At 43.8% G+C, this 16,187-nt stretch overlaps 1 protein-coding gene across 1 annotated transcript in view; it reads left to right on the forward strand.

Moving 5' to 3' along the window:
* TXNRD2 (thioredoxin reductase 2) overlaps positions 1-16,187 on the forward strand; it is a 1,379,521-nt gene that overhangs the window by 745,400 nt on the left and 617,934 nt on the right. Inside the window, exon 11 of the mRNA XM_069620040.1 lies at positions 5,834-6,008. Within this exon, the coding sequence (XP_069476141.1) occupies positions 5,834-6,008 (175 nt within the window). The remainder of the gene's footprint in view (positions 1-5,833; positions 6,009-16,187) is intronic.

Below are 16,187 nucleotides of genomic sequence, written 5' to 3' on the forward strand. Positions count from 1 at the left end.
CCACCCTCAACGTCCCTGAACTTGTTCTCTTTTTTTTTTTACCATAATATCTCTTGGACTCCATATCTCACCATAGATCAGGCTAAGTTTATTTATTTCCATTAAATGACAAAGGAAAACCTTGTATCTCTCCCACTCCTTCACTGGTGCCCCTCCACATCTTTACATCTATGTAGGGTGGCTTACTCAGCCAGTTCTTTGCACATCTGTCCTCAGTTTACAGTCAGGTTGATGTTGGAAATGCCAATACTAACCCTTTGTTCCTCTGCCCTCTTGCTTACTCACCATCTTCTGATATGCACCAATACCCAAAGCCTTTTAATCTTTTTTTATTTTATTAAAGTGTATTTGTTTACATTGTATCCTTTTACACAAATACACCATAAAAACAAAAACATTCTACTAAACTTAGTAAAATAAACACACCAAAACTCAAAGGGGGACCTTCTTTCCACAAAGGCCTGACAAATCTTATTAAAATAAGCGCACCAGATCATGAAATTCATTGCAAATTCAATAACAAAAGCACACATTAAGTTTAATTTACATTTCTCTGGCATTGTAATCAGTGTGCTGACAACTACTTTCCAAATATGATAGGCCGCTGCCGAGGTAACCAGAGACGCGGCCCGAAGATGTTACTCCAAAATGTATCAGAAGCAGTGCAACTGAATTTGCTGTATGTTTCTCGTAGGAGCTATCAAACACCTTGCATTGTGTCAGTATGCGACGGGATCCGATGTGATTGTAGCAAAGTCTGCATATTCTATCTCCAAAGGGTATGCCCTGCCAGGCCCCTGTGATTTCCAGAAACAGAAGAGTCTGGGTCTACAATGCAAGGATGAATCTGGTTTTTGTTAAGTATGACTTCGGGACTCCGAGTACGAACAGGCCTCCCAGCTGGGAATACTTAACAAATGTATGCAAAGTAGCTAAATGAGTCAATGCCCGATCTGCATCGAAGGACAGGGATTTCTCCGGGTATCTTTGCCAATGTAGCTGGTATTTATAGATCAAAATAATGAATCGATATGTAATGTGGGTGCAAATTTCTTTCTTCTTATGTTTTCTTAATTCTCAGTCAAGTGATTGCATCTGTCATTTGTGTATTTCTTTTGACATTATTAAGAATATGTTCTATGACATTTCATCTAATGACCATGAACTTAATAATTACTTTGAGTGTTATGCGTTTCATTTTTTGTTTTTACGTATTCCCAGGGATAACTGCATCATTTCACCAAAACGTGAGCGCTGCTGAGGCACAGTGGTTTTGTGCGTAGGTACCATTGGTGTCGCATGGTACCGACAGTGCAGAGTGAGGACTTGTGCAGGTGGAGATGTAAAGTTGTAGGCTTGTGTGTTATGGAAGCTGGCGTTACTGAAAGTCTTTCGGGCGAGTGTTTCAGAAGAATCCTAAGTTATGTGATCAGTGAAGCAGAGATATTTGCACCGAGGACGGATTTAGTGGCCGATCCACCATCGGCTGGACAGTTGAGTGAAGCCTCCTCTTGGGGACTGATTATTACATTTGGTTTCTCAAAGGACTTTTGCCTGTTTTGTTTTTGTCTTCGAGGTTGTGACCTCTAAAGATGGAGTCTTGGTGGGTGGAGCAGGTTGTCGTGGGATAATTGCACTAGAGAGAACAGTTAGCTCTCTTGATTGTCTATCAAGACAATGAAGCAGTCTCTTTCCTTGGTACTACCCAAAATGTATTCTGCTTTCTCTGACACTAACTGCTAGTTTCAAATTATTTAAAAATTTTAATTGGTCAATATCTTTGTTTTTGTTTTGATATTTTATGTTTTTGATAACATGATTTTGCCTTTTGAACTTTATGGTTTTAATATTTTGTGTTGGAATATTTCTTTCGATAGGCTCACAGCTGTTGCATAGTTTAATGTATATTAACAGAAGGATATGTTTGGAGCGTGACAAGGTTATCAATAACTTGGTTGAAAGCATTGATACATTTTCAGTTTTTATTAAGTTCAAACCTACAAACAAACGCAATTGGGGTTCAAGTCTAGAGCTGTGGTCTTTGTCTGCGTGCCCTCACCCTTGATGTGGGCTCCCACATCCGTAACCCATGCTCCCCACTCCCAAACATTCTTATGTAGTATTGGGTCCCTAAAGAAAAATTCCCCTAATGTCTAAGCTTGCCTTATTCTGCAGTTTAGGTCACCTAGACATAAACCGGGGTAGCCTGTTCCTGCCACTGTACTCTTTCTCCGTCGATTATCTTGCAATTCTTACTCTCACTATTCCCTTCACTCTTCTCTACTCTTCCTCTGGGTCTTACGCCTCCTTTCTCACTCCTCCTATGTCTACCCTCCCACTCATTTCTGATCTTTCTCCACCTCTCACCCCCTTTGTCCACCCTCCTGATTTTTCTCTTCCTCTCACTGTTTCTCACCACCACTCGCACATTCATACAACCAAATTGGTTCTATTCTCTCAATCCCAACACCTTACCTTCACTCTCTCGAACTGCACCAGAATTCATCTCCAGCTACTCTTCCTCTACCTGCTGCACACTCACTTATGGTCTCTTAATCGTGCTGCATCCCCACTGTCCTCACCCGTACCTCTTTCACTGAAGACTGATTCTTGGACTGTATAGCCATCCCCTTTGTCTAGAACGTTCCATACATTCCCATTGAGTGCTGCCTCCCTGGGCCAATCTCTGCCTTGTCTACTCCAAACTCCCCATATCTCCTCCCTTAGCGGGCTGGAATTCTCCATAATTGCCATTTCATACCCATTGTTTAGCCTCCATTTCCAGCCTGCCATGCTGTCTGTAGTGTTGTTTGGTCTCTACATCCCTTCTGTATTAGGTTAGTCACTTTCCATAGGGATCTAGGGGAGTCTTCCCTGGTCTTCTCCACTCATGTACTTCTCTCTGCTAGCAAGCACTACCTTTGTCGCCAGCGCTCCACTGCAGTTCTGCAATGATTCTGTGGACCCCTGTGGTAGCTGTTGGGTCTCTCATTCGGCTCCTGGAACGGTGAGTAAAGTCCAATTTCCACAAGGCAAACATTTCATTCCTGCCAGTTTCGGCAGTTGGACTTGGGTGCATTGTGGTCCGTGCAGTTGTTGTTGTTGGTCTTGAGTGGTATCGCCCCGTTGGATCCACTAGCTGTTCCAGCGGTTTAAGAAGAGTGGTGCAGCTGTATTCTCTGGTTCTTGTTTTGGAACACCAGGCCGCTCTGAACATCTTGACTCTGGAGGTGTGCGGGCGGGGGAGGAAATCACCTGAAAGATTCGAAAAATAGACCTGGCATTGACAGAGGCCGATGGACACTGGGACAGGAAAGAGATCCCAATGTAAATACAGAGCATCATGCATACTGGAGTGCCAGTTAAGTGGCACCCTCTCAACTCCCTCACATCACCTCTAAGATTGCCCACCTTGAGAGGGGTCCTTGGGCCCCCCTGATAGGATCTTACCCCTGACAGTGTCACAGGAAAATAAATATTTTTTTAAAGAATGTTACCATTTTAAAAGTAGTAGGTGAAATCGTCAGCATTAATGCATATGCTTCTTTGGATGTGTGTGGTGGGTTATCGAATGACAATTAGTTCTCAGGTCAGTACCTTGGGGCCTTAATATTATGAACATTGACATCTGAATGCTGGAGGGGGTGTGGGGCAAACCATATACCCTAAGGCTGAGCCATAATTTCTTTGCAACAACGTACAAACCACTAAGATGTTGTGAACCTCCAGCATAAAAGCTATAGTTGTTCACTAACAGGTGGGTTCTGCACGGCAAAAGCAACTGCCACGGGGCTGCCGCAGTTTCAAAAGGCTTTATTTGAATCCATTTTTTTCAAAGGAAAGAAAACAGCACCAACGTTTTGCTGTATTCCACATTTGAATCATCTAAATATTTTACTTCAAGGAAGAGACCGCATTCTGGGTCATAACTGTCATGCTACCTCATTTAATGCTTAATAAGAATAAATGAAGTTGTGCCTGGAGTGAGCAATCCCGCCTGGTTCCAGTTGTTGTATAGTGTATTTTTCCCTTAAAAACATAACTCTGATGCCTTTGCTGATGGTTTTGGGGTCTGTTGAGATGTGAGGTCCTGTTCCCTTCTCTTTCCTAGTGGGGGACCTCCAACAGCCCTATACCAGACCCACTGAAATCTCCATATTGAGTCTCCCTATCCCAATCCAGTAATGGTGTTCTTTCTTCAGTGTTACCACTGCTCATCTAGTCTTGTCTGGCTGCTAGTTACTATTTTACCATAACATCTGGGCACCTACCTTTTTATGCAGTGGGCCCCCCCCCAGTAAAAGTGCTTCTGTGTTTGTTGAATATTTTCTCCCAATTAAAATGTATTGAAAATCCAACTGGGTGACTATAATAAGAACTCGCTCCCCGTCCATGGTAAAGTCTGCGTTCCAAGCCTCCTCAGAAGCAGGAGGCTGCCATCATCCCTGCAGCTGGTAATCGGAAAAGCTCTCCCCTTGCCTCCACCCGCATCCTCCAGTTTCTGCCTCCTTGCCCACATGCTCCCTTCACTTCACTTACCTGAAGCTTCCTTGTCCTTTGCTGGTGCTGAGAACACTCTGTGTTCCCGGCACTTCGTCGCGATAATAGGTGCTATGGAAAGGGGGGAAGTATAGTTGCCTTCTCCCTTGTCCATGGCAGTCATCTTGTTTTCTCCGTTGCCCTTGGTGGCCGTCTTGTCTTGTTGTTGTTTTCTTTAGTTGAGAAAAGGCAACCATGCCGTTCCTCATCTTTAAAAAAAAATCTATTACCAACCTGTAAAAGCATGCTGGGATGCTAATAGCAATAAACCCCTCTGGGAGGGGGTATTACTGGGTCTGGTAATACCCATGGGCATTCAGCCCCGTAGCATTACCTGACCCCTTAATGCACCCACCCATCAGGGATTTTTGCTTAAGTTTGGACCCCTGGATATTCACCCACAAGGTTTAAATAGGAGATGCCGTCTAAGCCAAAGGCATAGAAAATGCAGGGAAAATTTGGAAGGGGCCCCTAATGACTTGGACCCTTTTGCATCTTTTGGGACGATTCAAAAAGGATAATAACATTTGCTCCTACTTTCATAAGCAGAAGGTGATGGAGGGAATGGCTGTTCAGGCCCGAGGATTCAACAGATGAGTTAGGAAAGCCAAGTTGTGTCTATCTTCAGCAGGAGCACAGCTGCAGATCCGACAAATAACTCAAGACTGGGTCTACCTTTCCATCTCTAACCTGCATCCCCTGCCTGCAGCCCTACGTGCCCTTCCAACTGTACCCTTATTCCGGCCCCCTTGTTAATCTACCCTATCACTAGAGATCCCCTGGTTATACATTGCTCCCTCCAGCCATACATACACAATAAGTAGTAAACATTCAAAGTCCTGGTGCCCTCACTGTGATCAGAGCCAACAAAACAGGTGTGTACCTAAGAGATTCTCTCTATTGTTTACATGTTTTATTGTTTGACAAAACATGTCTTACAAACACATTCAACATACAAATAACTTGAGCAATAAAAGAGCTTGAGTAGACATGTTAATGAATAACAATTTTCCCTCTAGTCAGTTCAATAAAAAAAGTTATTTATTTGCCTTTTGTTAAAACTAAATTTTTTACAGTAGCAACACCTGACTGATTTACTTCTCTTCTTCTGTAGAATTTTGCACCTATTAGAAAGATCACTGAATCTGTATGGTACATTTTAAAATCTCATTTTTCACAAGTGTAAAATTTCACTTTAAACTGCAACTGGAGGGTTTGACTGTAAACTCTTTATTATGAATCATATTTTAAGTGTTCCAATTTAGTGACAATATTTTTTAATGTCTCCTTACAGCAAATGGCCACCTTGGTGACCGATTACATGAAGTCCCATGGCACAAGGTTTTTATGGAAATGCACCCCGACCAAAGTAGAGAAGGTGGAGAAGGGTCGACTCCGGGTGACGTGGAAGAACCTGGAGTCTGGAAAAAAGGAGGATGGGACTTTTGACACTGTAATGTGGGCTGTAGGTAAGTGTGCTGAACTGTGTTTCTCTTTTAGCACTAAGAGGGTTCCAAAATGGCAAATGTTGCGCTCTACAAGATCACACTAATTTATTCAGTCAAGTCTTCAGCTCTCACACCAGTGATGTACTTTCACACAAATCACAGGGAAAGTGAATATACCATTACCCTGAACCATGGACCTTCAATAGCATCACAAAAAGTGAGGTCATCTGACCTTCTCAATTTCTTGAGTGATATCTTGGCAATTGACATCATTACAAGTGTAGCACCATGGTAAAAATGTATAGTAAAGGAATTACTGGCACTTTTACTGCACCTCCACATTCCGACTTTATAGGTAATGTGAAAGATGAACCGCTACTACTTGGCCGGTTGTTTTTCATCCCCTTTACCTCGAAAATATGGTGGAATTACCACCTATTGGACTCCATAATCGGGAATAACACCACCTCAGTCACAGTAGGTGCAAATTGGTGATTTACTACTTATTTGCCAAACTCATGATGTGGCCCAAAGTATTTAAATCATTTTTTTACTGAATTTATCAAGTGCTTTCCACAAAAAGCGTTAATACAAAGACTCAACAATGGTACGTTCAAAGTGAACAATGCGGTTCAGATAATTCAAAACAGAAGTGGGGGGAAGATACATTATTGGAGAGTATAGATAAGACATAAGCTTTAAGATTGTCTGAAAGATGCAAAGGGAGGAGGAGGAGCGAATAGGAAGAGGAAACAAGTTCTAATGTTTTAGGAGCAAGAAGGGTAAAAGAGTGGAAACGAGAAGATGCACATGGGGGTTAGGAGCAGAGAGAAGAAACTGGCTCTGAGACCGTAGAATACAGGGAGGGGAGTACAAAGAAATGAGTGAAGAGAGAGAGAGGGGCAGGACCATGGGTACATTTTTACAGACAATAGATAGAAAAGGATAAAGACGAGATTCAAAAGGGAAAAGACGACGAACAGAATAGTTATAGATAGAGCGAAGAGCAGAGCAATAGTCAATGCGAGAAAAAAACAAACAAGAAAGAAGAAGCTTAGTAGCATGAAAAGAAAGGAAAGGTCAAACACAACAAATATTGAATAGAGCATAGCGACTGGATCGGGCCGTGTGAGAAATATGTAAGGAGAAGGAATGAGAGGGGTCAAAAGTTCCCCCTAAATTCTGGGCAGAGGCAGAAAGGGAAGTGAGGAAGGTGGAAAAGAAAGATACAGAGGTGGAATAATAGGAAGTGTGGTAGCAGGAAAAAATACAACCTCGGTTTTACAGGGATTGAGGTGAAGGAAATGTAAAGACATTCAGTTTTGGATAGAAGAAAGACAATTAGGAATGGTAGAGTGTAAAATTTTGTTGAAAGAAAAGGAGATGAAAATGTGGGTGTAGTCGGCATAAAGATGATAGGAAATGCCAACGGATGAAATAAGGGCAAAGGGGGAGAGGGGGCAGTATAGAGTGAAAAAAGGAGGGGGCCCGAAGATGGACCCTTGAGGGACACTGTTAAAAAGAGGATGTGAAGCTGAAGTTTGGCCAGCCCATGTCACTGGATAAGAATGCTCTGAGAGGAACGAGCGAATCCATTAAGAACTTGGCCAGATATAATGTTATGTCCTGATCCTCCCTCACTGGCAAGCATGCTATTTGCAAAATGGTATCTCTGACATCATAGAGCTTGCCTGGTGGCCACAGGAGAGACCTGCTGGAGTAAGGATGGGTGAACGGTATTCTGTTATTGGTGACTACTTATCAATACTTACAAGACGACATCATTGATTGTTTACTGTAATCAATAAATAGCCCTACATGTTTGATAGTTTATTTGTGTTGCGCCTATACACACATGTTTCAAAGCACTTCAAGGCAAGGGTGGGAGCAAGGGAAAATACAATGACATTCTTACAAGGCCTTGAGACATTAAGAATGTGAAATTAACTAAATTAACTATCGTACTAGGCCTGACGACATTTCAGATAGTGCAAGAGCTTTGACAATGACAAGGAGTGGAGGGAGGGGGGAGGTAGGAGATGAGACAGACAAGCGACTATCATACTAGGCCTGATGACATTTCTGGTAGTGTGGGGGAATGACAAAAGGTGGAGGAAGGAGGGAGGGGAGAGAGGAAGGAGAGGAACAAAACAGGCGACTATCGTACTAGGCCTGATGACATTTCTGGTAGTGCAGGGGAATGACAGAAGGTGGGGGGGGTATATAACAAGCGACTATAGTACTAGGCGTGCTGACATTTCTGGTAGTGCAGGGGAATGACAGAAGGTGAGGGAGGGGGCGAGGAGAGGAACAAACAAGCGACTATCGTACGAGGTCTGACGACATTTCTGGTAGTGTGGGGGAATGACAAAAGGTGGGGGAAGGAGGGAGGGGAGAGAGGAAGGAGAGGAACAAAACAGGCGACTATCGTACTAGGCCTGATGACATTTCTGGTAGTGCAGGGGAATGACAGAAGGTGAGGGAGGGGGCGAGGAGAGGAACAAACAAGCGACTATCGTACGAGGTCTGATGACATTTCTGATAGAGTACATGCATAGAATATAGTGAGGGGAGGGGGGACAGAGGAAAACAGGGAGAGGAAGAGAAGACTGAAAAGCAGTGAGTGTAGTGAAAAAGAAGCTAAGCCGGCAAAATACAGTGTTATAGAGCACATCAGCAAGTGGAGAGAGCACATCAAGTTGAAGAGGTCAAGAATGAACCCATAATGTTGCAAGAGATCAGCAAGTGCAAGCCAGGATTCAAGTCATAAATGGGCGCAACATGACTCCTGGTCACCATGATTACGGATGCTTAAGGAAGTCCAACATGAGAATGACGAGATTCGAGATGGGTGAACCAACATGAGTCAAATGAGTCCAAAAGTCAAATCAAAGCATCAGCAACAAGGCGGTGATTGTGTCACCATAATGTGTCAATACAAACATGGGCAGGGCGGGACTGTTGATGCAGGGGGCATAGCAGCATAGGGCTTCCTTGGCGGGGGAGACAATATGATGAAGGATACAAGCATACAGGCATCACATGCATACAACAGGAGGGGGTGGGACAGCGAAAACCAAGAGGCAGGCATACAGGCATCACATGCATACAACGGGGGGGACAGCGCAAAAAAATGTAGGCATACAGGCATCGCACAAAAAAAGCAGAAGACACCCAACAACTTAGAGTGGAAGAGGAAGTTTCCATTTGCTAATAGGTTGAGAAGGCTGGTGGATGCAAAAATGAAAGTTGGAGCATGAAAGGAAGTCAAATGAAAGGAAATGCTGAGCATTGATGACAAGGAAGAACAACAAGCTTAAGGATAAATACATGTATATGTGTAGATCATATAAACTTGCACCCAAGAAAGGAGAGTGCTGGTGACATCACTTTGGCCACACTTGTACTCCTAGGAAAAGAAGCGAGCACTGGCGCGTGTAGAGCGTGCGGTGGACGTCAATGGTGCGGATGCCAGACTCAGACGCAGAGCAATCGAACATATGGACCAACAATCACAATTCAGCGGTGGCATGGCACTTCAGTGCATTGCACATCACTAAATTGCCCAGATGAGGTTCCAAATCGTAGAAGTGGTTACCACAAAGACACATGGCGATATTAAGAATTGTCTAGATGAAGAGAATCATTCTGGATTGACACACTTGGCTCATTAACCCCTGGGGGTATGAATGGAAAAATCAATCTATCTTGTTTCCTATATTAGATTAATATGGTTTACCAGTTATTGGTTTTCAGAGTTATTGGATATGAACATTGATGTGATTGATTGATGTATGGTATTTCTCTTCCTCAATTATTTTTCTACTACACTTTGGATACTATATTCTTTCTACTCTGACATTAATTTTCTCATTGTTTCTATATTATAAATTACATATATTATTTCTCCGCATTATTTCACCCATCATGCACATGACTGTATTTTGTTGGACTCTGACAATTTTCATTATTTTGTGATCATGCACGTACATTTCATGTGATATATTTATAAAAATGTATTAGGGGTCCATTGATCCCACCATATAAAAATTGTGATTAAAAAAAAAGGAGCACACACCAGGCAAGAAACAATGCTGTTTATTACAGCTGGGGGAGCACAAATCAAACAGAACAGCGGACTGGAACTGATGAGACCGAACATCTGGGCATACAGCAAACACTCGGTTTTTGTACTACAAATAAATGGTCAAGACACTTAGAAACAATTGCAACTCAAGATGTTAATTTTTTATGTTTTCCAAGGAACTCATTGGCTAAACTACATCATATCCTTAGAGCTGAACGTATGTTAGTGGGACATGATTGGAGCAAACGGATCAACTGTATGCTAACTGATTGCCTCCCAATGTTGCGCTACATTGATTCTCACCCCTCCCAGGAACAGTTTGCAATTAGTAAAATAGCATTTGTGCTGGCTCAGGTGCACTTGCCCTCTAACCCAGAGTGCACGTAGGATTGGCTTGCCGCCCTGTCATTACATCACCCAGTGTTGTCTTAGCTGCTTCGATGTGCCTGTGACGCGAAACTTGAGCTCCGCCTCCCTAACCGCTGGTGTGTTGATCATGTGTTTAGGGTAGGTTTCCCGGGTGAGGTCCACCCCAGGGCCATCCCTGCTAAATGTGTTTACCTGTGATTTTTCCCTATCTCATAATAACATACACAGGTTCCCCTGGCCGATGGCATGCACAGTGAATCCCTTACCCCCCGTATTTCCCCGCAAGGCATTCTTTCATGGTGCGACTGCAGTTCGTAGATGTACCTGCGTTTTCTTCCCCCCTAGGAGGTGCCCCATCCTCTCTTGCTTACTCCTGTAGGTCGTAGATGTCCCCCCCCTATCTGGCGCTGAATTACCTTTAATACATTCTCCCCTTCAATCGATCTTTTGATCGACATCTCCTTTCTACTCATTTCCTTACGCACCCATATGACCCTGTTCATACCCCCTTCCTCTTCATACCCTTCCAGGCATTCTCTGAACCACGGGTATCTTTTTCCCATCTGGTGAGCATTCATTTCAAAGTGCTTCATAGTTTACTAGATCTTGTGGGGGCACTGCAAATATTAACTCTACATCAGCCTCACTCTCATTCACGCTTGGATGCTCCTCACCCAACGCTTTACAATGCTACATTTTATTTGCTGTCATTATGTAACATGCTTTTCTTTGGTGGTAGTTGCACTGGCCGATGACCGACCGATACAGATGGCGATGAGCATCACGATGAACACAGGGACGGTTATTTTGAACATTGCTGCCAGCCAATCTGGGACCCAGGCAAATAACAGGTCGAGCCAGGTATTCGACGTGGCGGCGTCCGTCTCTTTTTATCATCCTTTCATGTATGGTTTGTATTTCCTCGACAGCTTCCGTAAGTGTCCCATTGGCAGCATCGTTGGCGGATATTGCTGTGCAACATGTGCTCCCAATCTTGTGGCACATGCCGCCCTTGATGGCAGTCATAAGGTCCAATACGTAACGGTTCTGTAGGGCCAGCAGACGCAAAGCGTGGAACTCTTCTTGCACTGCGTTCAGTCCTTTTTCAATTGCATTAGCCAATTGGAGCAAGCATAACGCTTTATTTAAATCCATTTTGCTTAGCCAATGTTTGTACCCCTGGAAGCAGGACCAAGCTGAAAAACACGGACGCCTTTCTGAAGAGTCTCAAATATGGTGGGATAGCGTCCAAACTCTGGGTGGATTCCGCTGATATGTAATTACTTGATCTCTCCTCCTAGTTATCTTCAGTTGTTCTCCTCATGTTATTATTATTGGCCCTTTTGCTTTATTCTTCAATTTCTCAGTGGATATTTCATTGAATGGTAACAAATTTGGACAGGGCACCACCAATGCAGGGCTGTGGAGGGTCACAAGTGAACATACTCCTCCCCAATCTGGTGGTAGCTGGGCATACTCTCTTATCCCATAGGCCCACCATACGTACATCACTGCCGCTGTCCATTTCCCTAACGCTGCAATGCTCATCGTCCTTCCGCAGCCAGTGTTCAACCCCAGCACCACCGTCCTGTTTGCTCTGAAACACAAAGAATACTGTATGAGCGATTTTATATAGACTGGGCGATGTTTTCCATCTATCCATGTTAAGGCCATGTACATTAGCATCCTATATTCTTCTGAACCCGGCATCTATTTTCTTCACCACTTTCTCTTCAAACCCTACCAACCCTTCTGTGAGGCAGCGTACCATCCCTCTTTCCCATTTTCCATTGTGGTACATCGAACACTGTATTTGCATTAAGGGTCTGGTGTGGCACAAGGTATATCATGTCCTGTTGAGTATTATATAATATTCTCTTGTGTGGAGTGACCACCTGTTTTCCCTTCTGCCCCCCTTCAGTGTTATACTCTTTTGTCATGTGATTGGTAGTTTTTCCATGGGCCATGCTGCTTTCTAGTTATCTGTGTACACCTCCTCCCCTCATCTATCCATTTTACTTCTACGATGTGCCCTGGAATAGCCCCCTTGTTTTACACAGGGACATATGCATCAGAAATCTCCCTTCCTCTACTGTCACCTCTTGTGGCAGGAATTGTTTTGGTGTCCCTGCAAGGTGTGGGATGAGTGAGCACACATAGCATGTGCCATTGGTGCTTCCTTGCCCCACTGTCTTTGTTTCTTTATACCATATACTTGTACATGGAAGGTCCCTCCCTCCCCAATCGCACTGTAGAATCCTTCAATACTAGATATACTTCTTTTGGTCCCTGTATCACTTGGCAGGCGTACTCGTACTACCCGTATGCATTAGAAACCAAAAGAGAAGGAGAAGACGGAAGACAGAAAAAACAAACAATCCAACCCCTATTACATTTATATCAAATTGCGTTCTCCTCCCACTCCCCCTAGTATTCTCTTGCCCATCTTCCCTTTGATTTATGGGCCTTCAATAGAGTCTTACAGCAATGTCAATGATAATTGGCTTATATTTCCCATCAGATGACTCTTCTCTCTTGTCTTTTCGTTGTGCTGCTGTTGTCATTGCAGATGTCGGTCATGGATCCATGCCCTCCTTTCCCTTATTTTCACCACCGTTGGAGTTGCGTAGACAACTTCAAAATGAATGTAAAACCTTGGTTGCTTCCACTTCATTACAACGTTGCGGACGAGAACTCTGTCTCCAGGATAGCGATGCTCTGCTTGCGGAAAGTCCTCCTCCTGGTGGGCACTTGTGTGCTCTTCAACGTTGTTCGGCTGACACGTAGGTCGCTGAAACTGACGCGAGATGTAGCCAATGACATTTGTCATTTCTATTAAAATATGTTTTAATTTGATCTACGAGGATCTCTGGGCTAGTGTTAGCATCCAAAATTGAACGTGCAGAAGGGACAGGCACATGCATCCCCCAACCCATTACAAATTCGTGCAGAGTCAAATGATGATACGCACTAGATGAGTTGCAAATGGCAAAAAGAGCAAGGGGAAGGCAAACCCAATTTAGGCACAGAGAAGCGGTTAACTTCGCCAAGTGTTCTTTAAGCAAACCATTGAGCTTTTCAACAATTTTGTTCAGATGCGGTCCTTACACTGCACAAAGCTTGTGTTTTATCCCTAAGAGGTGCGTTATCTCATCGAAAGGGTAGTAGGCAAAATGCTGGCGGTTATCCGACCTTCTCTTCACATACTCCCCACCTCGGAAACACTTCCCTCACCAAGAGTTTTGTCGCAGATTTCACATCATTCTTTGCACAGGGCCCAGCCTCAAGCCAACGTGAAAAAGTGACATACGACAACAAATAGGTATTCCTAAAATGAGCATCTTGCATATCAACATAGTCAATATGTAAGTGCCGGAAGGGCCCAACATAGTCAATATGTAAGTGCCGGAAGGGCCCTTCCGGTCGCGTTATCGTTCCCCCAGATGTTTTTTAATGTATGACCAGACAAAAACTGTTGACAAACCACACAGTTCACTATAAACTCTGCCACTCGCTCATGCAGATTTGGTGCATACCGTTCCTCACTTATCTCTGCTATACTTTTTTGGATATATGAGTCAGAAAATGCAATTTCTCGAGCGTTAAGATCAGGCATTAATGGTTTTCCCGTACAATTCTGCCTCCATATTGAGTCCGTTTGGGAAGGAGAACACCCTCTTTGTAACCTTAAGTTCTTCTCGTCCTTCAGGGCCTCTCCTTGTGATTCTATTATCTGAACAATTGGTGTTGCATTAAAGTTTTCCTCCTGTTTCCTCTTTTCCCCTGCCATCATTTGTTTTCCTGCTGGGTATAGTACCCAGCTTCCCGCTGGTAAATATGCTGCTTCTTTGGCTGTTCTGTCAGCCATTTCGTTCCCCAAACGTATTTGGTCTTGTCCACATTTGTGGGCTGCATGTTTCATTATTGCCACTTCCACCGGCACTTTCATTGCCTCTATCAACTGCCCAAGTAATTTGACATGTTGTACTGTTGTCCCATTACTTCTCCTGAAACAATTCCTTTCCCATCGGACCAATCCTGAATGAATTGTAGATGTTTCGTAGGTAGAGTCGGAAAAAATTGATGCTGCTTGTTCTTCCATCATTTATAATGCACTTATCATTGCCACTAGCTCTTCGGCTTGTGCCGAATAGTGTGATGGTAATCGCATCTGAGACTCTATTACATATTCCCCATGTAGGTAACATACTACGGCTGCCCCTGTATCTCTCCTGCCCGTATCGGGGTCGATACTTGATGACATGTGAATGTATGCATGTCTGCCCCTTTTGTTTCTTCCTTAACATGCATGTCTCCTTCCATTCAATCCATATGTGCTGCACAGTCATGCATATACTCCCCTTCAGCTGCAGGTTCTGCTATATATGTTGCTGGGTTTATCACTTGACACCTCATTACTGCTATTGCTGGGTTTCTTAGTATCACCTTGTACCCTGATGCCCTCTGTGTCATTAGGGTGCTTTTCGGTTTTTACAAAACTGCAAACAGTGAGTGTTCCGCATATATCACTACGGGGCACTCCATTGTGATTGTCTCTGCCTTTTCTATTGCAAATGCTGCATCCACAAGCGCTTGTTTGCAAGGAAAATGGCCCTGCATCACTGGGCCCAAGTGGCCACTGTAGTAGGCCAGTGGTCTGTGCTTCTGTGGTTTCTTTTGTGTAAGTAGAGCCGTCATTACTGAAGTATCTGAGTGAGAGAATAAGTGGAATTTTTCTTTGTAGTTGGGAATGGCCAGCACTGGTGCATGTGCTAATGCTTTTCCCTCATTGCCGGTGTCCATTTTAACTCCCTCTTCTCTTTCTGAGCTTATTTTCGGGCCTGCAGCAAGGGCTTGGTGTAGGTCCAGTAGTCAAAAACCCATACCCTGTAATAATTACACAACCCCAGGAATTTCTGCATTTCTCTTAATGTGCGTGGCTGTGCTGTCAAGTGAATTGCCTCCACCCGCTCTTTTGTTATCCTGTGCCCTTCGATGGATATTATTTGACCCAGGTACACTACTTCCTCCTGACAGTATTGTAGTTTTCCCTTGTCCACCTTGTCCACCTTTTCTGCCAGTAACGTCAGCAGGTGCGCTGAGTCTGCCCTAATTCTTCCTCCATCTCACTGCATACCAGCAAGTCATCAACATATTGGATTACTGTGCTTGGAATTTGTAAATTGCTCAGGTCCATTTGGATCACACTATTGAAAATACCTGGTGATACGCAGTACCCCTGGGGCATTCTAGTTTGTTTGAACCTCGTTCCCTCGATACGTAAATGCATTTCTGTAACGTGAATCGCGCTGCAATGGAATGGAAAAGAGGGCATTCTTTAATTCAATGACTGTGAAGTACCTTGCCTGTGTTGGGATGTTGTACAATATTGCGGCAGGGTTTGTAACTACTGGAAATTCGGCCTCAACATCATTGTTTAGTGGGCGTAAATCTTGTATTAATCTCCAGGACCCATCCTTGGATTTCATCATCGGGTATATGGCTGTGTTGCATGGTGAGGAAGAAGTTTGTATGATATCAGGCTCCCAGAGGACATGCAAGGTCGAGTATATTCCCTCAACTGCTTCTCTAGGCCATGGATATTGTTTAGCTTGAGGGAGCAATCCTCCCTCCTTCAGTTTTTTCACCATCCCCACTCCTTTTAGTACCCCTACATCAAGGGGCTTTTGATCCACAATTCTTCAGGGACCTTCTTGAGATCCTCATTTGCATGGATACTCCCC

This window comes from Ambystoma mexicanum, chromosome 10, assembly GCF_040938575.1.
Source record: "Ambystoma mexicanum isolate Mex_15411 chromosome 10, UKY_AmexF1_1, whole genome shotgun sequence".
Classification (NCBI taxonomy): Eukaryota; Metazoa; Chordata; class Amphibia; order Caudata; family Ambystomatidae; genus Ambystoma; species Ambystoma mexicanum.